Raw genomic sequence first — 24517 nt, forward strand, 5'->3', positions numbered from 1 at the left:
GCCAAGCAGAACCTGGTCCAAGTACCGGGCTCGGCAGCGCTCTACTTGGTACAAGAACTCACAGGTCTGACACTTGATCCCCCTTTGTCCTTTGAATAAGAGTGCAAAATCCATCTCACGATTGTCACCCAATGCACTTCTCATGGCCTATCATAGTACTGCTTAACTGCCCTTAGCACCACTGCTTTTTACCCTCCTAACACCACCCCAACCCCTGTTTCTTTTACTTTTATATTACTCTCCCCCAACTAATCCTTATTTATTTTTCCAGCCCCGATAAACTGTGTCAGCGTTGTATCCCATGTCTTGACACATTTGACAAGGCAATGGGCAGTTGTGGAAACAAAAACACATAGATACATATCTATCCCATCCAACTAAGGTTCAGATTCTCCCCACTTCCTCAATTCCTTATCAAACCAAAAAGCTATCCATGCAAATGCTGGTAATTTGTTTAAATGCATTTGGCTGCTTCTGGATGTATACATGCTTGTCAATATCCTGCCCATGATTCGTATACCTTGGTCTGCTGAGGATGGTTTGATTGAAGATGGTATCAGCGGGAATGCAGTATTTATTTTTTTTTGGGGGGGGGGGGGGTTTGGCTTTGAAACCCAATAAAAATAAAGTTAGAACAAATTGTTATACCTTTCTGCTTGTTTCCAATATTAACAGAATGTTGTAATAGGGACATAGAGGAGGATGTTGTACAAGGGGACAGTGCTTTGGAGTAGAGGGAGGCTGCAGCTGTTTGAGGCTATGGCCTCGAGTCAACATAAATAAGATTCTCGGCAGATGGTCCCACTTGTCTAGGGTTACCATATGGCTCCAGAAAAAGGAGGACACATTGATCCAGTCCAGGTTGTGCTTCCATGGAAAGCAATGGAAGTAAAACCCAGACTGGCTTAATCTCTCCTCCTTTTTCTGGAGCCATATGGTAACCCTACACTTGTCACTAGTGGCTCCAGTGGCATTCCTGGGGGGGCTGGCACCCGGGGCGGATCGCCGATGCGCCCCACCCCCCGGGTGCAGCCCCCCCCCTATGCAGCGCAGCCCCCCCCCGGCGAAAGGACACCCCCGCGAAGGAACACCCCCCCGCTGTGTGCACGCCGCTGGGGGGGGGGGGGGGGTGCCGCGCGCGCCTGTCCTCCGTTGTTCCATGCTTCTTCTCTGCCCCGGAACAGGAAGTAACCTGTTCCGGGGCAGAGAAGAAGCATGGAACAACGGAGGACAGGCACGCGCGGCACCACCCCCCAGTGGCGTGCACCCGGGGCGGATCACACTCACCGCCCCGCCCTAGGAACGCCACTGAGTGGCTCTGAACCTTTTTTTGGGGGGGAGACACATCTAATTAGTTGGGTTTTCAGGATGTCAGTATTGAATATGCATGAGATAGATTTAACTACATAGCAGGTCCAATAAATGCAGATATTTCTCATGCATATTTCATTCTGAATATTCTGAAACTCAACTAGTTATACACGCCTGTAGAACAGAAGAGAGATCCACTGATCTAGATTCTCATACTAAAACCATTACTTGCTTGTCTTGGATGGTTGATTGTGTTTTAGGCTATATCCATTTTGGGTGGGGGAAGGGGGGAGGCTTTAGACACACACAATAGTTATTGCTGTACTGTTCAAAATATACCCCATGGAAACAATACAATTTCCAGAGTGTCAAGTTTGGGGAATGTGATAACAAGTAACAATGTCATCCTCTATATCAAAGTATGTTATAAAATAACAGAAAATTAGCATTACAGTGTGTATATAATGTAGAAATAAAGGTACTACATATAATAGAGAAGATAATGAAGGAATTATATGGAAGAGAAGGAAGTAAGGGGAGACCACGTTTTCTCAATAGTTTTATGTCTATTAGTAAATTCAGAAGCTTTACATTCATATTTGTGTATCATTAGGTCTGTTGACCACCAAATGTTCATATTTAAGAGAGAGAGCAGGATTTCCAGTTCTGAAGTATCATCTGAATGGTGATAGTAATTAAGGTATCCGGTAATCTGGATTGCCATTTATCCAAACTTGACACTTTGGAAATCATAGTTTCCTGTATTATGTTCATGTTTATTATTCCTTTAAAATTCAATAAATATTTCAGAAATCGAAAAATATATCCCATGATAAAAAATGTGTGTTTGTTTTCTTACAGGAAAGATTTCAGGTGAAAAATCCTCCACACACGTATATTCAAAAACTACAAAGCTTTTTGGACCCTGGGGTTACTAGGAAGGTAAAGTTCTTCTGGTTTTAGCTAATTCTTGTAGAACCTGCCTAATCAACATATCTTTCCTCTTCATTGATTAATTGGTTTGAGCACATGTGGTCTCTAAAAGGACAATTTTTTGTTATTTATTTCTACTACTAATCATTTCTATAGCGCTACTAGATGTACGCAGTGCTGTACACATTATATACAGGTACTTTCTCTGTCCCTAGAGTGCTCACAATCTAAGTTTTTTGTACCTGGGGCAATGGAGGGTTAAGTGACTTGCCCAAGTTCAAAAGGAGCTGCAGTGGAAATCGAACCCAGGTTACCAGGATCAAATCCCGTTGCACTAACCATTAGGCTACTCCTCCATTTATTGACAGATCATTAGCAATACACTTAACAATCTACAACAATGTACAAAGAATGCAAACTGTAGCTCAGCCAACAACTGAAAATGTTCAGCTTGGTAGCCATATTAAAACCAATATCAAACACTCATTGAAAATCATCTTAAGAGGACACATTTAAATCCAGCTTTATCTGGGTAACTCTAGAACAGATGGATACATTTTGTAATGCATGTAGTGCAGCACCGTCCTTTGACATCCTGCCGATGTGTCCTTCGTGAGATGCGGAAGCACCATTCATGCCTCTCTGGACTGGGAAACGTCGATGGAATTCACAAGCTTTATATAGCACTGCCTGTGAGGTGGTCATCCTGCAACTTCTTTTCTGTGATTGCCATCATGTAGGGAGGAGGAGATGCCTTTGTTCGTAGTGAAGATGGCTGAGAGTGGGCTGCAGGGCATCTAGGAGATTTGATCCTTGAATTTCTGGCTTGCTTTCCCAAATATTTTTTAAAATTATTTATTTATTTATTCCATTTTTAAATTACATGTCTCGATAATACTGAGATAATCAAGAAACATAGAAAAGCAAAAACTTCTCAGGTATTTAAAGGAAATTAAACATTAATCCTACACCCACAAATTATAGAAATAAAGATCTAAGATATCAGAAATAAACTATTACAGAAAATAATATATAAATAAAAATTAATCAGGCAGTCGTTCCCCCTGATTACTATCTCAAGCCTACCCCTAGTTATGCATATTCAGGATTATGTTATGACATTCAATTCTTCTTTAGCTACTAGAAGATCATTTAGCTGTTTTGGGTCAAAAAATTGAAATTGTTTACCCTCATAAACTACAAAGCACAAACAAGGAAATCTAAGCACAAAATTGGCGCCTAAAGCTTGTACTCTAGGCCGAAAGGCTAAGAAAGCTTTTTGCCTCATCTCTGTCTCTCTTGAAAGATCAGGAAATATGCACACTTTTGATCCCCAAAACTATGTCTCTAAATGTCTGAAGGAAAGTTTCAAAACTGCATTGCGGTCAGGTTCCAAAGCAAAAGTGACCACCATAGTAGTTCCCTGTGTAATTACTTTCAGGGAGGATTCCAAAAAGGATGTGAGATTCAAATTGCCCACCTCCCGCTTCCGAGAGGAATCTTCCACTGATCTTCCTGAGCTCAGATTATACTGAGCTTGTGTAATGGGGGGCAATGAATCACTCGCCATCCCCAGGACCTCACGTAAATATTTCTTGACCATATTCACTGGGAAAATCAAAGTTCACTTGGGGAAACTGAGAAATCTCAAGTTATGTCTCCTAACCTGGTTCTCCAGGTATTCCACATGACGGTGTAGAAAGTTCTTATCCTTAACCAAGGCTACACCCAAATTCTCTAAAGTCAGAAGTTTTAACTCTAGAGTCTCCACCTTAGAGGACTGCTGGGCAGATATCTGAGCTTGAAGCAAGACTGCCTCTGAAATAACCTTAATGTCCTTAGAATTCCCCATGACCAACGGCTGCAAAGAAGAGTGCATATCACGAACAATTGTCAGGTTGCCTTAGTATCCTTCCCCCTTCCTTCTAGTTTTCACTAGGTAGATTTTTGGTCATTTGTATATTCCTTTCAATATTTTACACAGTTGCAGCCTACACTGGTCTCAGTGCACCAAGCAGTACCTGTCAACTTTTTGAACACTAAGCCATCTGAATTCACTGCAGCCATTTATCTGTTGATCTCCCAGAAAAAGAGCCCCTTATGGCTTCAATAAGTGTGAGCAGTGTGACAGGACCATATCAGTGACTGATACACATACCTCATGTGCTTTGGGCCTGTTCATAACTCTTTTTTTTTTAATATTATGATTTTTATTGAAGTTTTCAAATAAAGAACAGTTACAACAACAGTGAAATACAAACAAGCACAAAGTGAACTATAAGCAGTTAGTTTTCCCAAAACATCACACACTTTCCAAACCCTATCAAATTTTTCCCTTATAGTATCCCTCCCCCACAAGTCCCTCCCCCACCCTCGTGGGCACACAGAAACCTTGAGGTACTCAGCCTCACCCAATTCACTCCCTATCCCTTCCTTTTATTATCATCTCCATTTAATACCTAAATATACATAATTGGGACCATTGTTCCTCATATTTATTGTTCTTTTTGTGCCTTGCCGAAGTAAGAGATTCAATTAGAAGTAGATAACAAAGCCTTTCCTGCCAGCACTCAAGTGTCGGTGGGAGATTGGATTTCCAGTTCATGCAATTTCACACTGTGCTGTTAAGTAACACAATGAGAGTTGTTTAATGAAAGATTATTCAGTTGTATCACCCATTCACCCTAATAAACATCCCAGAGTTTCTAGCCATGGTAAGCTTCCCATGAACTTGCCTATTTCCCTCATTATTGTCATCCAAAATGGTTGCACAATTAGAAAAAGCCACTACATATGCATATGAGAGCCCCTTGCCACACAACTTCTCCAACAATAAGATGAGAAGCAGGAACAAAGTTTATATAATCTTACTGGAATTAGATACCACCTCAATAATACCATCAGATTCGCTTCCTTAACACTTGCTGAGAGAGTTTATTTGCACCCTGAATTATTCTAAGCTACACAGCATCTTCCAATTCCTTTCCCAGATCAGCATTCCAAGCCCTCATGTGTGGTAATTTGACAAACCCACTCTGGAGAAGCAAATTGTATAGGTTAGTGATAAGGCCCCTGGCCCAAATGTGGCCCAGCCAAAGTTGCTCTCATTTAATAAGCTCCCACCCCTAGGTATCTCTCCATTCTTTTTGACAAAAGCAATGCTTTATCATTAAACTAGTAAGAAATGCCCGTTTCTGGCAAAAATGAAACGGGCGCTAGCAGGGTAATCCCCCCCCCCCCCCCCCGTCCTCCCTCCCTCCCTCCCAAGTTGCAGACACCTCCTCCGTGCCTCAGTTCCGAGTTGCACACCTCTCCTCTTCGTCGCTTCGTCCCTCAGTGACGTGGTTGCGAGGGCCGCCCCGCCCTCAACATCATCGCGTTTTGACACGAGGGCGGAGCTACAGTGACTGGAGCCTGCAGGCCAAACCGGATATCTCGGGCGCCTCAAGTTTCCAGCTTGAGGCTTCAAAGTGCCTTTTATATATATAGATACTTGTAAAATTCAGTGTGGAGTAAGTTGAATTCTGTTTGTAATTGGGATAAGGTCTTCAAAATTCTCTTCTCCCTCAATTACCAAACAGTGTCCACTCAGTACTTCTCCCACCAATAATGTGTCTCTGCTTCCTCTGTGCTTTTTAGACCCATCTCAAACCTAATAGGCATTAAAAAGGATCTGCACCCCTTCTCTACTATCTTTGCTTGTATCATAACTTTAGCACATGAATGGACTATTAGAATATTTGTCCTCAAGTCCTTTCATGACCACACCAGATATCGTAATGGATACTTACTGAGATAGTATTTCTCTATCCCTACATACCTCTTGGAATGCTTCACCTCCTTCCAATCCCAAACTTGATATAGTTGAGCTTCATAGTAAGCTTTTAAATCCAGTACTCCTAAACCATCATCTAATCTGTCTCCTCATGATTGCTCGAGAAACTTTAGGAGACATGGAGGTGTATTTTCAAAGCACTTAGACTTACAAAGTTACATAGTAAGTCTAAATGCTTTGAAAATGAACCCCTTTCTGTTCTAAACAAATCTGTATTGATCCTCTGTAATCTGTCCAAAGTGTTTAGTAGGAGTGCAATGGGTAAGGATTGAAACAAATATAAGAGTCAGGTTAGCAGATTCATTTTAATAGCTGCTATTCTCCCTCCCTTTGAAAACTCCATTTTCCCCCTTTTTCCACGATCTTCCAGAATTTGACCAAGGAGGGGGCCATAACTTTGTAGAGGGTCCCAAGATTGCTAGGGATCTGTATCCCCAAGTACTTTAAAAAGGAGTGCACCCATCTAAAGAGAAAATTGGACTTTAATCTGTCCACCTCAGTGTTATTAATATTAAGAGCTTCAGTCTTATTAATTTTGAAGCCAGACACTTTGCCGTACTTGTCATGTTCCTGAAATAACACTGGCAATGTTGTGTGAGGGTGAGTAAGTGAGAGCAGTACTTCAAATAATGTAATTTTATAGACTTCTGTACCTAAGACGATTTTTCTAAATTCCTTCTGATTGGAAGTCTCTTGTTATTGTAATTCGCTTTGCACCATCTGGTTTAAAGGCAGAATAGAAATATCCAAATAGAATAGAACTTAACCTGTAAATATCAGAGTTGTCCCTTATTTGATACACCAAGGGTTCCATTTCAATAGCAAAGAGAAGTGGAGTCAAGAGACAGCTCTGTCTTGTACCCCTCCAAAAGATTCAGAAAAAGTCCCATTCACTTTAATGGCAGCCCTTGGGTTTATGTAGAGACATACAATCCATCACATAAATTTGGGCCCTATGTTGAATTTCTCCATTGTTGCTTCCATGAAGTCCCAGTGTACGTGATTGAAAGCCTTCTCAGCATCTACCCCTACGTGCATCATCTTAATTTTTTCCTCCCAAACTGCCCAGGTTGAATGAATGACCTGCTTTCGTTATCAGCTCCCTGTCACAAAACCCGTTTGATCTGGAGGATTTCCATGGACAGAGCAGGGGCCAGTCTCTCTGCTAAAAGCTTTGCTACAATCTTACCATCTATGTTTGATAGTGAGATCAGGCAACAGGACCCGCAAGAAGCAGGGTCACTGCCCGGTTTGCATAAAATTATTATACCCTCTATCTTCATTGTATCTGGAAGACTCTTGCTCCCTGCACCCTGTTAAACATCCTAATAAGAATAGGGGCAAGGATTGAAGCATATTTTTAATAAAATCTTCTGTGGGAAAACCATCTAGCCCTGGAGATTTATCTGTGGGCATATTTTAAGTGGTTTCAAGGACCTCTGTGAGAGTGATGTCAGTGTCCATATAATCTCTATCCTTCTGGGAAATCTATTTACCACTACTACTACTAATTATTTCTGTAGTACTACTAGATGTATGCAGAGCTGTACACTAAACGTATATGAGACAGTCCCTGCTCTATAGACCTTATAATCTAGTAAGAGAGACAAACAGTACAAATAAGGAATCTGTGGTAGATCTTGGGCAATGGTGACATCTGCATTATATAGTGCTTGATAAAAATGAACAAATTGTCTTTGGATATCTGCTTCCATATATAACAAATCCCTCTTGTTACCCTTAAGGACTATTGCGAACTCATAGCCAGAAAGCTGAAGCACAGGCAAAAAGGTACCAGGCTTATTACTAAATTCATAGTATTTCTGTTTTTACCATTGTAAGTTCATGATGCTTAAAGTGACATGGGTATCAATCTCATGCCATCTGGAGACCTTTGTTTCCATGAAGAGCCCGAGAAAGAGCTCTTTAGTTCAAGATCACAAAATTGTCTAGGTCAACCTTTGAGCTTCAAGAAGTACTTTTAAAGGAACTGTCCCTCCTTTGTCCAGTGTGGGCAAACCTGTTCCACCAGGGGGGAGAAAAGTAGGTTTTTACTCCAAATTTGTACTGATAACAAAAAAAAGTCATGGAGTTTCTGTTCCATCCTAGACCTAAGAGCCTTAAACAGGTTTTTCATAAGACAGGTCAAGATGCTTTCCTTGACTTAATTTCTTTTAATGAAAAAGGAGACTGGCTGTGGTTCTTGGATCTAAAGGAAGTTTATGCTCTGTGACTTGGATGTATCTTCGATTCATAACCTTAGTATTCGGCTTAGCTTCTACTCCACAAACCTTCACAAAATGTTTAGCCACAGTAGTAGCAGTGCATCTGTGCAAACTGGGAGTGAATGTGTTTCGCTGTCTGGAAGACTGGATTGGTCAAGGTTCCACAATTAATGTGCAAATCCACATAAGTGTTGGTCACTAAGGTTAGTCTTAAACTATCCTATATCCCACTTGAGCTTATTTTCTCAGGTGGCATTCAAATGAGCTCTGCTAAACATGACTGAAGCAAAATCATTGCTTCTCCAGTAAAGGAGTGCCAACCTTCTTTCTATGGTAGAAGGAATAAGAAGCATCAGCGATCAACATGACACATGTTGAGATTGCTGGGTCACATGGCCTCAACAGGACGTGTAAGTCCCATGGCATGCCTTTTTTATAAGGCAAGCCCAATGGGCCCCTATGTTTTCTACATGTGGAATCAAGTCACTCAGCTTGAAGAACTACATCCTGATCACTCGGCAACTCTTCTGTAAGAATCAAACCTTGCCAAAAGTGTTCCATTCCAAAATTCCTAAAACTCAGATTGTCTTAACAATTGATTCATCCAAACTGGGAGGAGGAACTCATGTAGACAGGCTCTACATGTAGGGTTTTTAATTTTTTCAGTAAAAGTTTCAACAGATAAACTTCCTAAAGCTAAGGGTGATCCAGAATACTGTAAATGCTTTTAGAAATTGGTTGGCCAGCAAACAGATTCCAGTTCAAGTAGGACAGTCAAGTAGCAATGTTCTACTTGAGCAAGCATGAAGAAACAGGATTTTACCTTTTGTGTCAGGTTGTAGAGCTAGGTTATCTTTCATGGGATTACTGTCAGAGCCACATACCTGATAGCAGCTTGGAAGCACCTTGGGTCTCAATAGTCTCGCGAAACTTCCGCAGGGAGTCTCTGCTGCCATTTTTAAAACACGGTGGTGCAGATGGGGGGAATAGCGGCAGCTCAGTGGGCTGGGCAGGAAAGAACATGTTTCCCCCCGCTGTGGCTACTAGATCACCAACGGCACGCCGTGCATCCGGGCAGAACCTCTGGGCCTTCGGACACTGCCTGGTTGCTTGCATGGTCAGTCTGCCCCTGGTCTCTGGAGAGATCCTCAGCAGCCTTGGGTGCAGGAGTGCTGACTCTGGTGATGGATGAAGCAGAGGTGGCAAGTTTTTTTACACAGACCCTTCTTTGACCCCTTTTGGCCTCCCTGACCTGTGCTCCAAAGGAACCTCCTTCTACTGGACTGGAGCTCTGAAGGGGGCTCCTGGCTCCTAGTAAAGGCAATAGCCAATGATGTTTGCTTTTCCTCCTCATCCCCCTACCCCAGTCCTCAGTACACATCTGCCCAGTCAGGTTTGTAGGATATCCACAATGATTATACATGAGAGAGATTTGAATGCACTGCCTCTTTTATATGCATACAAGCAAAAACGCCCATTTCGGAACCAATGAAACGGGCCCTAGGAAGGCTATTGTCTAAGCGTTTTTCATCTCTCTCCCCTGCCCTCCCCTCTATGTCCAGCGATTCTCCTCTGCCCTGCCTTCCCCTCCCCTCCAATCCATGTCCAGCGATTCTCTGCCCTGCCCTCCCCTCCCATCTATGTCCCGCGATTCTGCCCTCCCCTCCATGTTGTCACGTTTTCAACGCTGGAAACTGGGTTTGTGAGCCCTTGGACCACTGCCGAGGAGCGGCAGCGGCAGGCAAAACTACCCCCCCCAAACCGGAGACAGAGCAGAACAGAACTGGAACCCCGGACTGGAGTTGCAGCAGAGGCAAACAAGCTGGAACAAGCAGAGCAGGCACACTTAAACTTCACCTGCACATGGCCACTTTCCACCAGGAGTTGAGCCCCTGGTTGCAGGTGGCCGGCAGGACTTACTGGGCTGAACCAGGACTGAGGGTCAGAGGGGAAAGGAACATACCGGGACAGCAAGGCAAGGAAGGGATAAGCTAAAGGACAAGACTGAAAGCTGCAAGCAGCCACTAAAACAGGGAACAAATACTGACAGAGAGGAGACAGGACTGGAAGCTGCAGAGCAGCCACTAAAGACACAGACTAGACACAAAACTACAACTCAGAAACAAGACTAGAGAACAAGCAACAACCTAATCTAAATTACACACAGACTAACTAGAACAGACAAGAATCTCAGGCAAGAATCAATACAATAAAACCAGACTAGTCAGACGTGTACACAGCACACCGACAAACCTCAGGGCCTTAGGCGATGCAAAGGCAGAGAATTTCCAACTGACTAATAAGCCCCGCAGCAGCTGAGGCTCAGCTGCAGCCATCACCAGGCAACTAAGGGAGCTGTGCAGGTTCAAACAAAAAGAGCAAGCCTGGCAGTCTGGAAGATCTGGATCGGATTGGGCTGAAGTCTGGAACGGGTGACAATAACCAGACAGTTCATTGCAGCCACCAGGTCTGGCCACCAGGTGGCTAGAGGAAGGAGAGCACGAAACATGGGCACAACCGTGACACATGTCCAGCGATTCTCCTCTGCCCTCCCTTCACCTCCCATCCATGTCCAGCGAGTCTCCCCTCCTCTCCCCTCCCATCCCATCCATGTCCAGCGATTCTCCCCTCCTCTCCCCAGCCCTCTTCTCCTTCCTGCCTCCCTGTTACCTCAAGTCGCAGCGGCGGCAGGCTCGGCTCGCATCACCTCCAGCCTTCCCTTGCCTTCCTCTCAGTGTCTTGCCCTCCTCTGACGTCATTTCGCCTTTCCGCGAGGGTGGGACACTGAGAGGGAACGCTGGAGGTGAGCTGACGTAACAGCTCATTAGCATATGGTTACGAACCCAGCCAGCCAGCCAGCCATCCAGGGAGGCAAATTAACCAATTATTATAAAGAGAGATCTATCTCATGCATATTCCTTGTGGATATCTTGAAAACCTGACTGGCTGGGTGTGTCCCAAGAACTGGGCTCAGATCTATTGCCCTACCCTCAATGATTTAGATTATTTGCAAGATGTCTGTCGGGGTGGGCTGGGGGATCCCTCTTAGGAATTGTTTTGTTTTGTTTTTTTAACTTTCAGATTTGTGGCTTGGCTCATTTCATATTTCACTTTCCTAAATTAGATTGTTTCCTACCTATTACTGGCTGTTTGATTGTCTAATTGTGTCAATGGCATTTCATTTCAAGCTGTATTCTTGAACTGAACATTTTTTTTAAAATACACATTTTCACTAAAGGTCAAAAAGATGTAATTACACTTTGAGTCATTCGACAATTTATGTTATTAGGAAGTACGTACCAGCAACTTCATTTAGCTACTTTCTCTGTCATCTGGCCATGCTATATTGTGTCTGGCACTGTATCACTTATCTGAACAGGTACTGATGGTGTATGCTTTACAAAGAAAGGTTAGATAAATACCAAAAGATGGATGGTGAAGGGGACGGGTATGCAACAGTGTGCATTGAACTGGTGAGGGAGGGTTTATTGCTTGGTTACTAGCAAAGAAAGAATCTGCTTCTGTGACTAATACGAAATTGATTTCTTTAGAAGTTCAGACGAAGAGTCCAGGAATCAACCAAAGTGTTGCGGGAACTGGAAATCTCTCTCCGGACCAATCACATTGGGTGAGTTCATTCATGTTTGGACTCTTAACAGTACTGCCCAATCATTGTAGCTTCTTCCCCAGAAGCTTGAGATTTGAGAGTAATCCGTACTTCTCCCCTGGGCTTGGAGATTATGAGCAAGTACCACTGTCCATAAAAAAAAAAAAGACTGTTTCCTGTGCCACACCCTTGTTTCTGTTATGATGGCCATTAGTATGAGGAGAGGAAGTGCAGGCTTTTTTCAGAAGTTGCTAAACACTTGTGTTATTGATATGGTGAGGACAAAGCACTATATACCACTTGAGCAGAGTTTTTTTTTTTTGTTACATTTGTACCCTGTGCTTTCCCACTCATGGCAGGCTCAATGCAGCTTACATGGGGCAATGGAGGGTTAAGTGACTTGCCCAGAGTCACAAGGAGTTGCCTGTGCCTGAAGTGGGAATTGAACTCAGTTCCTCAGGACCAAAGTCCACCACCCTAACCACTAGGCCACTCCTCCAAGCCAGCCAGGTTTTCAAGGTATCAAACATATAAATGGCAAGAGGCGTACTCACTCGCAAATGCGCAGTAGAGACCCTCTCTGTCCCGCCCCCGCGTCAATATGTGATGACGGGGGCGTGACAGAGAGGGAACCTGTGCACCTGCGAGTGAGGGAACCGCCGTCGCCACCGCTTCCCCCCCCCCCCCAGGGTTGCCGCCACCACTCCCCCCACCCACCCGGAGTCGCCGCCGCCACCCACCCTCCACCCGGCCCGGGTACCTGGCTTCACTATTCAAACCGCCGGAACGCAGTACACAGCTCATCTGAGCTGCCGTTGGTCTTCCTTACCTGCCTGTGTCCCGCCCTCGCCGACGTTACGTCACACGAGGGCGGAACACACGCAGAGAAGAAGGAAGGCCGACGGCAGCTCAGATGAGCTGTGTGCTGCGTTCCGGCGGTTTGAATAGTGAAGCCAGGTACCCAGCCCGGGTGGAGGGGTGGCAGAGGGGACTCCCGGGGGGGGGGGAGGGGCGGCGGCGATCTATCCGGGGGGGGGCTTTCAACCCCCCCCTCCTTTACTAGCCTGTTTTTACGGGCTCAACGGCTAGTCTACAATAAATGTGCATGAGAAAGATTTGCATACAATAAAGGCAGGGTATGCAAATTTATCTCATCTCTATTCATTTTGGATATCTTGAAAACCAGACTTTATGTATCCCGAGGACAGGGTTGAGAACCCCTGTACTAGAGCTTACTTTTAGAGAAAGTCATTTTAAAATGGAAGGCTATTGCCCAATTCTAGATGTTTTCCCACATTTTTAAATCAACAATGTGGCTGTAACATAACAAGAACAAGACAGTTATTCCTTGGATGCTAAGTCTGTATTTAAGACAGTGATTCCCAAACCTGTCCTGGGGGAACCTCAGTCAGTCAGATGTTCAGGATATCTATAATGAATATTTATTGTAGATATCCTGAAAAACTGACTGGCTAGGTGCACCTCCAGGAGAGGGCTGAGAAGCACTGGCCTGGTCTAGCTCTTAAATCAGTGATTCCCAAACCCGTCCTGGGGAAACCCCAGCCAGTCAGGTTTTCAGGATTACCAGAATGAATATGCATGAGAGAGAGAGAGGCAGCCACGATTCTGCCCTCCCCTCCATGGCTAAGTGCACCTTCAGGAGAGGTTTGAGAAGCACTGAACTAGGTGAAAAATAACTTTTTGTAGCCTGCTTTCCCTAGGGGTGAGTAGGGGGACTGATGGAAACAGCTTCTTGGTCAGAAAGGAGTAGGAGGTATTTTATGGGCTTGGGAAGTTCTGTTCTCTGGAGCGCCTCTGGCTTGTTCTGTTTCCTGTGACATAAGCAGACAGCAGATGAGTGAACTGGCAGGATGAGGGTAGAATGACATCAGAAGTCCTCCCATGCACAGCTGAAGCTGAGATGCCAGCAGTAGGACTGTCTTGAATTGAGGCCAGGAATAGTGACAGATAACAATGTTAGTGTTACACTGAAAGGAGCACAAATTATTTTCTTTTTGCAGTGTGTCAATAGAAGATTGCTCACCTTCAGAGCTGGAGGTAAATCATCTCCCTGCAGGTGTCTTAGCAAGGAGGATTGAGTGGAGATATCTTTAATGCAGAGTAAGGACACTCACATACACCTGTCCGGGTGCAGCTGCAGTGAGAGGGGAAATGAGCGGGAAGTGTGACACTTCCTGGCATGAGTTCTGCTTCCCGGGCGTACAGCTTGGAATTGTTTTTCAGCTAACAGTGATTTGAAACAGGAATTATTGGTGAAGGAATAGCAGTTAGCTCATTGTTTGCGTGATGGGGCTGAGAGAGCTCAAAGTCGCACACTCTGTGATTAAACTTGGGCTGTCAGCTATGAAGCACACCACCCCTACTGATGAGAAATAAAGAACTTGGAGCTGGGGAAGGAATGCAAAGGAGGCAAGTGCCAATAGGGGACCAAAGTTCAGGTGGTATAGCTGATGACAATAATAGGGGACTAATGGAAAGTTATTGAGCATGCACTCATGCCCAGATGATCAAAAGCCCTGCGCTGTTCCAAACAGCGCCCTAAAAATAGCGCCGGGACAGCGCAGGGCTTTTCTGCATCGATGATCAAAGATAATGCATACAAATCTAAGCAGCGCTATTATCTTTGATTATCATGTTGAAGTGCGGGAGAATTGCGCCCGAGCATGCGCTCAGCACAATCCTCCCGCACTTCTTTGACAGGTCTGGGCTGTCAAAAGCCCAAAACTGTCAAAGTGGCCTGCCGATCCCCCAACAAAGAGGCCGCCGCCGGCCAAACCGACTCCCACCCTCCCACCCAGCGATGGGGGGGGCTGGAGTTCCGGTGGACCTCCGGTCCCCCCCGACGAACCCCCCCCCCATGTTCACGGAGGGCTGGAGATCCGGTGGTTCTCCAGCCCCCCCCCCCACGAACCCCCAGAGGACTTGGTTGCCGGCTTATCCCATCTGCGAGGGGGGGGGGGCTGGATGATCGGTGGGTCTCCAGCTCCCCAAACCCCCAGAAATCGTTGTGATCCATCAACGGGGGGGGGGTAGGGCCTAGAGGTCCACCGGAGCGATTCCCTTACATGGTATGTAGCCCCGCCCAGCGCATCCCAGGATGCAATGGGCGGGGCTGTGCGCCGCCATTTTGAAGCGGCGTTGAAAGGAAGAGGAGGGAGGCATGCAGGCTGTGTCCCTCCTCCAACAAAGGTAGGGGGACCGGGAGGGAGGGAGGAGGTTGGGTTTACGTGTCACTACGGACCACCAGGGATTTGTTGAGAACGCGGGGGGGGGAGGAGTTGGGGTGGGCCTCCAGCCCCCCACCCCCCTCGTCGATAGATTACAGCCCTTGGCCGGAGGTGGCCACAAGGATTTCTTGGGGTTTGGGGGGCTGGAGGCCCACTGAACCTCCAGCCCCCCCCAGCGCTGGTGGGAGGGTGGGACGCTTGGCTGGAGGCGGCCACGAAGATTTCGGGGGGGTTTGGGGGAGGGTCGGATCGTCGGGGGGGGACCGGAGGTCCACCGGACCTCCAGTCCCGTATGCTGTTGCCTTGGGGGGGAACGGGGGCCTGCCAGCATGCAACTGCTCACCATTCCTCCCCAATGATCCGCAAAATCTAACGCCAGCTCGGAGCTGGCGTTGATTTTGCTGCGGCCAGCGACCCAATCTTTGGCGCGCTGGTCGCTGATCATTGGGGATGAATGCGTTAAGCGCCAATTAGCAAGCATTTGCAAGCTAATTGCGCTAGAAGCCCTGTTTAGCATGCATTTGCATGCTACTTGCGCTGAGAGCCCTCGAGTGCGCAGTTTCAAGCGCTCGAGGGCTCTGATCATGGGTCGGCTGCAAACTCTGGCGCTAGTATGGCGTTAACAGCCTCTAGCGCCAGAGTTTGCTTTTGATCATGAGGGCCTCAGAATTTGAGGATCCTGTCCTAGGAAAGGAAGCTCAGAGAGCTCTGTTACAACTCATTGACCTTTTGTACCAATCTGTCCCTTTCATTAAGGAAACTTCTGGAGGCAGATTTCTGGACCCTGGCTGGGATCACTTGCACAATCGGTCTCCTATCTCACTCCTCACCCCCTCCTCCACTGTGTGGTGGTTTATTTGTCTTTCCAAGACAGCCTTCTACCTCCTATTTATTTCTAAAGTGCCAAAGCCCCCAAAATAGAAGCCTGTATTCAGACAGGAAACAAAGGGGCGGGGATCTGGAGAGCAGACAGACAGGAAATGGGCCGTCCCTCAGCCTCAAGAGAGGAAACAAACCTAAGAGAGGTTTGGAATCAGATGGATTCATGTGCCAGATCACAGGATGCATGACTGCTGCAATGAATACACGCAGTATCCCTTAGTCAGGGAGCTGGTTCTGTCCTAGCCTTTGGGCCATAGCTTTGTTAGTCACTTTAATCCAGAATCATAGCTCAATGGAAGAGAATTACAGCCTTTGTCCTGCTTTTAAAAGAAAGCTGTACTCTGCTTTCATGCCGTTACTGGTTTGTTTGTTTTTTTAACTTGGCACAGCTGTGCTTTTTAAAATTTATTTTTGATCCAGCAGTTTGGCTTTTTTTCTCTGCTCTTCAATTCTGTCAGAACAGGTTGGGGTCAGGCACCATGAGAATTCATTCATAATTACCTTTCTCCCTCTATTTTAACCTCCCAATAAACTGCATGTAATCTGGTTATTGCTGTGACAGTGCTTGGCTGGAGTATGTGGCCAAATGCACCTTTCATGCAGTCATGAACCCCAAATGCGGCCATCAGGTGTCACACTCAAGCGGTGACCTTGACCCCCTTCCCCAAGGGGCTGTGAATGCTGCCTCTGGAACATCCTCAGGGAAGTGGAAGGCCCAACTCAGATCAGACCATGGACCTTCCTCATGGCAATGCACAACACTTGTCACCTATGCCACTGAACTATCTTTACTCACAGCAATTAATACTGATCACCCTCTTGTCAGTTTAAAATTATGTTAGTTTTGGACTCCTGCAGTTTCTCTAAACCTCTGAGACTAGTCATTTGAATAGGAAGTTACAAATAACCTTACGCTTACAGACATTGGTTCATAGTGGTTCGGATATTACAAATAGCAGAAAAGGGGGTCCGTGGTACACAAACCAGAACAACAAAAAAGAAGCACACCAGGACTTTCAAGAGTGGGACAATCAAAATTCCTTTAATGAATCGACCCGACATAGGCCGTGTTTGGGCCAATTGGGCGTGCGTCATGGGCAAAGAATAATTTATATCACTTTTCAGAGTTGCAATCAGGAGAGGAACTATCAAGAAATTTTATGAATTCCATACCTGGTTAAATTCACTTGACCAGAATTTATGGTTTATGATGCATTATGACCATCTTCAAATCCCTTTTCTTGATATCATGATTATGAAAAGTTCATATGGATTTACAACTACTGTTTATAGAAACCCTACGGACAGGAACCATCTTCTGCATTTCCAGAGCTTTCGCAACAGAAGTTTGAAAAAGTATTTGCCTTACTCTCAATTTCTACACTTAAGGTTGTGCAGTGATTACACTGAGTTCAATAAACAGGTAGTACCTATGGCATAGAGATTTAAGGAAAGAGGATATCCACTATACTGCTGGTACGCTCAAGGCCTGACGTACGTAGTCTTAGATTTTCCAGTCTCTTATGGGAAATTCAAAGAGTTTCTGCATTCTTTGTGCTCTACTGATCTTCTTCATGGATTACGCCTACATATTTCCTCTTTAATGAGGTGCTTCTCCAAATAGACGTGGTCACATAATTTAAGTTGCGACCCCTGAGGAAGGCATACAGTCAAAACACGGACCGTGTTGGGTCCAAGTGATACATGTAACTTTTTGTGGAGAATAAACCTTTTGGAAGAACTTTGGTCTCTGTTCATCTTTTGGAACATCCCTCCACCCTGTTTGGTACGTGTTTGATTGCTGTGGAAGGATTTACCTGCCCTTTTGTCCAGATATATTATTCTTTGCCCATAACATAGGCATATACACACCCAAATATGGCCCATGTCGGGTCGATTCATTAAAGAAATTTTGATTGCCCTACTCTTGAAGGCTTTTCTGTGCTTCTTTCTTGTTGTTTTGGGATGTTACAAATAGTATTGCTTACTAGTGAGTGAATCCAATCCCATTCCACCTGAGGATATTTGTGACACTTTTCCAAGCACAGCTGTTCATGAGACTCAGTGGAATTGCAGTAAACAGCTTACAGAATTTCCAATGCAATGATTTAGTGATAATGTTTTTTTAATTGAGAGAAGGTGGATATTAATGATTGTCATGTGTACTTCTGAGCAGTGCACAGTGACATGTCACACTCTGCCACACACATCTAGAACACTGCAAAACACAAACACACCTACTACACATGCTGACATGCCCTCTTCTGCCTGTTTCTCGACAGTGCTTGTATGCATTTTTGGAGACTCGCATACAGGGGTTACAAATAAATCCCCATTCATGATGTGCTGCATTTTTAGACATTTTGGTGTATATGCATTTTCTTTGTTGGTTGTACTGTGAAAACTACTTATTGATTGCTATGTGTATCACCAACTAATATCTGTTGCTATGGACAGCATTGACAACTGTCTGGCTTTTTACTGGCTTCTATAGTTTTTTATATTAATAGACAAAGCTAGAAGGGCAAGATTACGGCATTGGCGAACTGGACACATACCATGGGCAGAGCTACCATTGAGCAAGCTCGGCAAAAATCCCAGAGTCACCTACTGCTGGGATGAAGTGCCCTCCTCCCAGCATGGTTCCCTGCTCACCACCCCCCAGGCCTGGCATCTCTTTCTTTGTTCCCTCTGGAAAGAGAGGAAAAAAAAACAGAAACAAACAGAAAAGAGACACTGGGACCAAAGCGAATGGAAAAATAAAATGCTGAGACAGCAAGGGTAGAAAGTATTTTATTCTGAATTTATTAATTGGAATATGTCAGCTTTGGGAAATGTGCTTCTCTGACGTCCTGCATTTCAGTTTCTATTTCTCTAGGTTCGCTTTACCTCCAAAGTCTGACTTTTTGAGATTTCCAGTTCTGTTTTTATTTATTTATTAGCATTTATTTACCGCCTTTTTGAAGGAATTCTCTCAAGGCGGTGTACAGTAAGAATAAATCAAACATAAGCAACAGGCAATTACAGCAGTAAAAATATACAAATAACAATATGACGTATGGCATAGTTTACTACTTACAATGTCAACACAATACTTCAAAAAAGCGGTAAATAAATCTTAATAAATAAATAAATATGTAATAGAACATTTTAACTGACAGTAAAGAGTATAAGCAAAGATGGAACATATAGGTTGGTAAGAGAGTAAGAAGAGTTAGAAAGTAAAGCGACTAATTTGAAGAAAGTTTCTCATGAGGTCAGAGAGATGGTTAACATATAGGTAGGTAAGAGTGTAATAGGAGTTAGAAAATAAGGTGACTAAATTTAAAGAAAGGTGCACATTAGGTCAGAGAGGTGGTTAAATATTATATCAGCTAGGGTAGGAGTGTCTTCATATCTCTATTACTGATCTGGGGTCCCTTGTTTACATTTTTTTAGGTGTCTGTGTTTTGCATGTGTGACTAAGGTGTGGTACTCTGCTAGCATGTAGTTTCTGTGTAGGGAACTGTAGCATCCTGTTTGCTGCTTTTTGAGTCCTGGGAGTTGTTGCTATTCTATTTCTCCAGTATTGCATCGCATTCAGACTTCTCAGAATTCCTATTTCTAATTAGCGGTTGCTTATTCTTTATTTGAGGCTCTGTCTTCTGCAGGAGTGATAGAAGTGAGATATTCTGCTAGTGTAGGGATCTGCAGTAGTAGTCTGACTTTTTCTGTTTTTTTTTTCATCAGCAAGTGTATTGGTATTCTAGGCTGTTGCCTTTTTATAGGTAGGATTGTTGGTACAATCTTTGAGTCCTGGACATTAGTGCTGCTTTATTATGACTGATTTTTTCTATATAGATCTGGAATGTTTGTTTATTGCAGGATTTGAATACTAGAGCTCTGAATGAGTCCTGTCTCCCCTCTGGTCCTCACTACCTTGGGAGAAATAGTGCTATAGCAGGCTATCTTAATTTGTCCACTCTGGTCTCACCCCATTCAGTTCTAGCCTGTCACTGGCACATACTTAGTCTCCAAAGTGTAGCAGTGTTTGTGCATTGGAGTCTAGTCAGTGGAAAGGCACTGGAGGCAGGAATAGTGGAATGGGCTCTTGTCACAGGCTGTGGGTGGAATCCAGCCAGTGGCAAGGTGGGGCAGAACACAGGGTTGTTACTGTAGTCTCAGGAAAGGAGGAGGTGAGCTGGGGGAGAGTTCTTGTGCAGAATTAGAAAAGGTTCAAAGAAGTGCGACGAAAATGAGAGAGAGATAGAACTACACCCATATGATGAAAGGCTAAAGAGATTAGGGCTCTTCAGCTTGAAAAAGAGAAGGCTGAGGGGGGATATGATTGAGGTCTACAAAATCCTGAGTGGTATAGAATGGATTGGAGGTGAATCGATTTTTCACTCATTCAAAAAGTACAAAGACCAGGGGACACTCAATGAAATTGCATGAAATACTTTTAAAACAAATAGGAGGAAATATTTTTTTACTCAAAGAATAGTTAAGCTCTGGAACTCATTGCCATAGGATGTGGTAATGGCAGTTAGTGTAACTGGGTATAAAAAAAAGGTTTGGACAAGTTCCTGGAGGAAAAGTCCATAGTCTATTATTGAGATGGACACAGGGGAAGCCACTGCTTGCCCTAGGATTGGTAGCATGGAATGGTGCTACTAATTGGGCTTCTGCCAGGTACTTGTTACCTGGATTGGCCACTGCTGGAAGCAGGATATTGGGCTAGATGGACTGTTGGTCTGACCAGTATGGCTATTCTTATGATCAAAAGTGAAGTTTCTTCATATTTTGTAGGTAAGGTTGCCAACTGGATTCAGATTCATCTAACTGGGTTGATCCAGTCTTAGATTTACCCCATTGCATGAAGGGACTTGTAGTCTTGCTTTTCTTAGGAAACTGAAATGGGGAAATCAGAGCTACAAGTTCCTGCATTCAGTGGGATAAACCCAGGACTGGATCAAGCCTGTTGCACAAATCTGGATCCAGTTGGCAACACTAGATTGCAGGGTATGTAACAGAAATAGCGTCTCCCCCCCACTCCACCCAATAAAAGCCTCAATGCATTTCTGTGGAAAAAGCAGTTCCAACAGCTGTAGCATACAAACACAGACTGTTTCACTGTAATAAAGCGATAAAGGAAGTGCATTTTTTCAGACAACTCTCCCCTCTAATCTCCCCTGCATTGGCACACACAAACACAAATGTACTGACATACAAACACGCAACATACAAACACGCACACACAGACACATCAGCCCACTGGCTTAGGAGTGAGGTTCATTCCTGTCATGGTATGCTCAAATCAGATAAATATATAAAACAGATATATATATATATATATAGACACACATGCAGAGGGGTTAGAAAGAATTCCACGAGCATGCTCCGCATGCTTTCCCTACTTGTTAATTGAGAGAAGGCAGGGCTTATCCTGCCACAGGGCAGACTGGGAGCCGGCACTGTGCCAGGAAGGCATCCTCCCCTTCCCTACTTCATCCCTGTAGCCAGTGGCCTCCTTCCTTTTCCTTACCTATGCTGTTCTACCTCTCCCCAGAGATATAAAAAGGAGATGGATATCAACCCAAAATACAAAGCAGTATGGTAACAGTCACTTTTATTCAAAAACGCCCAATGCGACCACATTTAGGCTTACAGTGGTGGAAATAAGTATTTGATCCCTTGCTGATTTTGTAAGTTTGCCCACTGACAAAGACATGAGCAGCCCATAATTGAAGGGTAGGTTATTGGTAACAGTGAGAGATAGCACATCACAAATTAAATCCGGAAAATCACATTGTGGAAAGTATATGAATTTATTTGCATTCTGCAGAGGGAAATAAGTATTTAATCCCTCTGGCAAACAAGACCTAATACTTGGTGGCAAAACCCTTGTTGGCAAGCACAGCGGTCAGACGTCTTCTGTAGTTGATGATGAGGTTTGCACACATGTCAGGAGGAATTTTGGTCCACTCCTCTTTGCAGATCATCTCTAAATCATTAAGAGTTCTGGGCTGTCGCTTGGCAACTCGCAGCTTCAGCTCCCTCCATAAGTTTTCAATGGGATTGAGGTCTGGTGACTGGCTAGGCCACTCCATGACCCTAATGTGCTTCTTCCTGAGCCACTCCTTTGTTGCCTTGGCTGTATGTTTTGGGTCATTGTCGTGCTGGAAGACCCAGCCACGACCCATTTTTAAGGCCCTGGCGGAGGGAAGGAGGTTGTCACTCAGAATTGTACGGTACATGGACCCATCCATTCTCCCATTGATGCGGTGAAGTAGTCCTGTGCCCTTAGCAGAGAAACACCCCCAAAACATAACATTTCCACCTCCATGCTTGACAGTGGGGACGGTGTTCTTTGGGTCATAGGCAGCATTTCTCTTCCTCCAAACACGGCGAGTTGAGTTCATGCCAAAGAGCTCAATTTTTGTCTCATCTGACCACAGCACCTTCTCCCAATCACTCTCGGCATCATCCAGGTGTTCACTGGCAAACTTCAGACGGGCCGTCACATGTGCCTTCCGGAGCAGGGGGACCTTGCGGGCACTGCAGGATTGCAATCCGTTATGTCGTAATGTGTTACCAATGGTTTTCGTGGTGACAGTGGTCCCAGCTGCCTTGAGATCATTGACAAGTTCCCCCCTTGTAGTTGTAGGCTGATTTCTAACCTTCCTCATGATCAAGGATACCCCACGAGGTGAGATTTTGCATGGAGCCCCAGATCTTTGTCGATTGACAGTCATTTTGTACTTCTTCCATTTTCTTACTATGGCACCAACAGTTGTCTCCTTCTCGCCCAGCGTCTTACTGATGGTTTTGTAGCCCATTCCAGCCTTGTGCAGGTGTATGATCTTGTCCCTGACATCCTTAGACAGCTCCTTGCTCTTGACCATTTTGTAGAGGTTAGAGTCTGACTGATTCACTGAGTCTGTGGACAGGTGTCTTTCATACAGGTGACCATTGCCGACAGCTGTCTGTCATGCAGGTAACGAGTTGATTTGGAGCATCTACCTGGTCTGTAGGGGCCAGATCTCTTACTGGTTGGTGGGGGATCAAATACTTATTTCCCTCTGCAGAATGCAAATAAATTCATATACTTTCCACAATGTGATTTTCCGGATTTAATTTGTGATGTGCTATCTCTCACTGTTACCAATAACCTACCCTTCAATTATGGGCTGCTCATGTCTTTGTCAGTGGGCAAACTTACAAAATCAGCAAGGGATCAAATACTTATTTCCACCACTGTATGCCTACATCACTTGACAATCTGTCTACTTTGCTGAATGAAATTTTCTCTTAGAGGACTATAGCTAATTGTTACACTAAATTAGACCTTTTGAAAGTTGGTTATCAAGAAATGTGGATATTTGTTTATGCCCCTGATGCAGGTGCAAGCCAAAATGTGGCCTCATTGGGTATTTTTGAATAGACTGTTACCATTCTGCTTCACTGGCTCCCTATCCGTTTTCGCATCCTGTTCAAACTTCTTCTACTAACCTACTCACTCTGCTGCTCCCCAGTATCTCTCCACACTCATCCTTCCCTACACCCCTTCCCTTGCACTCCGCTCCATGGATAAATCCTTCTTATCTGTTCCCTTCTCCACTACTGCCAACTCCAGACTTCGCACCTTCTGTCTCGCTGCACCCTACGCCTGGAATAAACTTCCTGAGCCCCTACGTCTTGCCCCATCCTTGGCCACCTTTAAATCTAGACTGAAAGCCCACCTCTTTATCATTGCTTTTGACTCGTAAGCACTCGCCTCCACCTACCCTCCTCTCTTCCTTCCCGTACACATTAATTGATTTGATTTGCTTACTTTATTTTTTGTTGTCTATTAGATTGTAAGCTCTTTGAGCAGGGACTGTCTTTCTTCTATGTTTGTGCAGCGCTGCGTACGCCTTGTAGCGCTATAGAAATGCTAAATAGTAGTAGTAGTAGTTTAGATTTTGTGTTGATATCTAACTCCTTTTTACATCTCTGCATCATTTTGTTGTAACTTGCCTCTATTGTTTAGTCTCTACCTCTTCCCAAGCCACTCCAAAGTTGTATCCAGGGCAGGATGGAGATTTCCAGCAGAGTTCCACGGGAAATGCGTTGAGGGAAAGAGCAGGATGCAGCAGTGCTTGAGTGCGGGCCTCTACTGAAAAGCTCTGTGCTGGTGCTGAGTACCTTTGTAGTGGCATGGGAAGATGTAGGGCAATAGCCATGGTGACAGGGAAGGGAAGAGGGGAAGATGCTGGACATGGGACTGAGGGAGGGGAGGGAAAAGAAGGTGAGATGTTGGAGCAGTTGTGGTGAGGGAAATCGGAAGGGGGAAGATGAAGGCCACCTGGAGCATGTAGGGGAAGGAGAGATTCTGGCCACCAGTTGTAGGGGAGGGGGAGGAGTAGAGAGGGGAAAGAGGGTTGGTAGCCACATGGGGTAGGTAGGAAGGGCAAGGAGAATGCTTACCACCTTGGTGAGGGAGATGGAGGCATGC

At 44.8% G+C, this 24517-nt stretch overlaps 1 protein-coding gene across 4 annotated transcripts in view; it reads left to right on the top strand.

Annotated features, from left to right (window-relative positions):
* The window catches only part of FMNL3 (formin like 3), a 263779-nt gene that overhangs the window by 137314 nt on the left and 101948 nt on the right, over positions 1-24517 (top strand). For all 4 annotated transcript variants that reach the window (XR_003941482.1, XM_030196846.1, XM_030196847.1 and 1 more), the window contains exons 3-4: positions 2173-2253; positions 11856-11932. Coding sequence is in view for 3 of the 4 variants with exons in the window: in XM_030196846.1 (XP_030052706.1) it covers positions 2173-2253; positions 11856-11932 (158 nt within the window). In the remaining variant the exon portion in view is untranslated. The remainder of the gene's footprint in view (positions 1-2172; positions 2254-11855; positions 11933-24517) is intronic.

This window comes from Microcaecilia unicolor, chromosome 3 (genome assembly GCF_901765095.1).
Source record: "Microcaecilia unicolor chromosome 3, aMicUni1.1, whole genome shotgun sequence".
Taxonomy (NCBI): domain Eukaryota; kingdom Metazoa; phylum Chordata; class Amphibia; order Gymnophiona; family Siphonopidae; genus Microcaecilia; species Microcaecilia unicolor.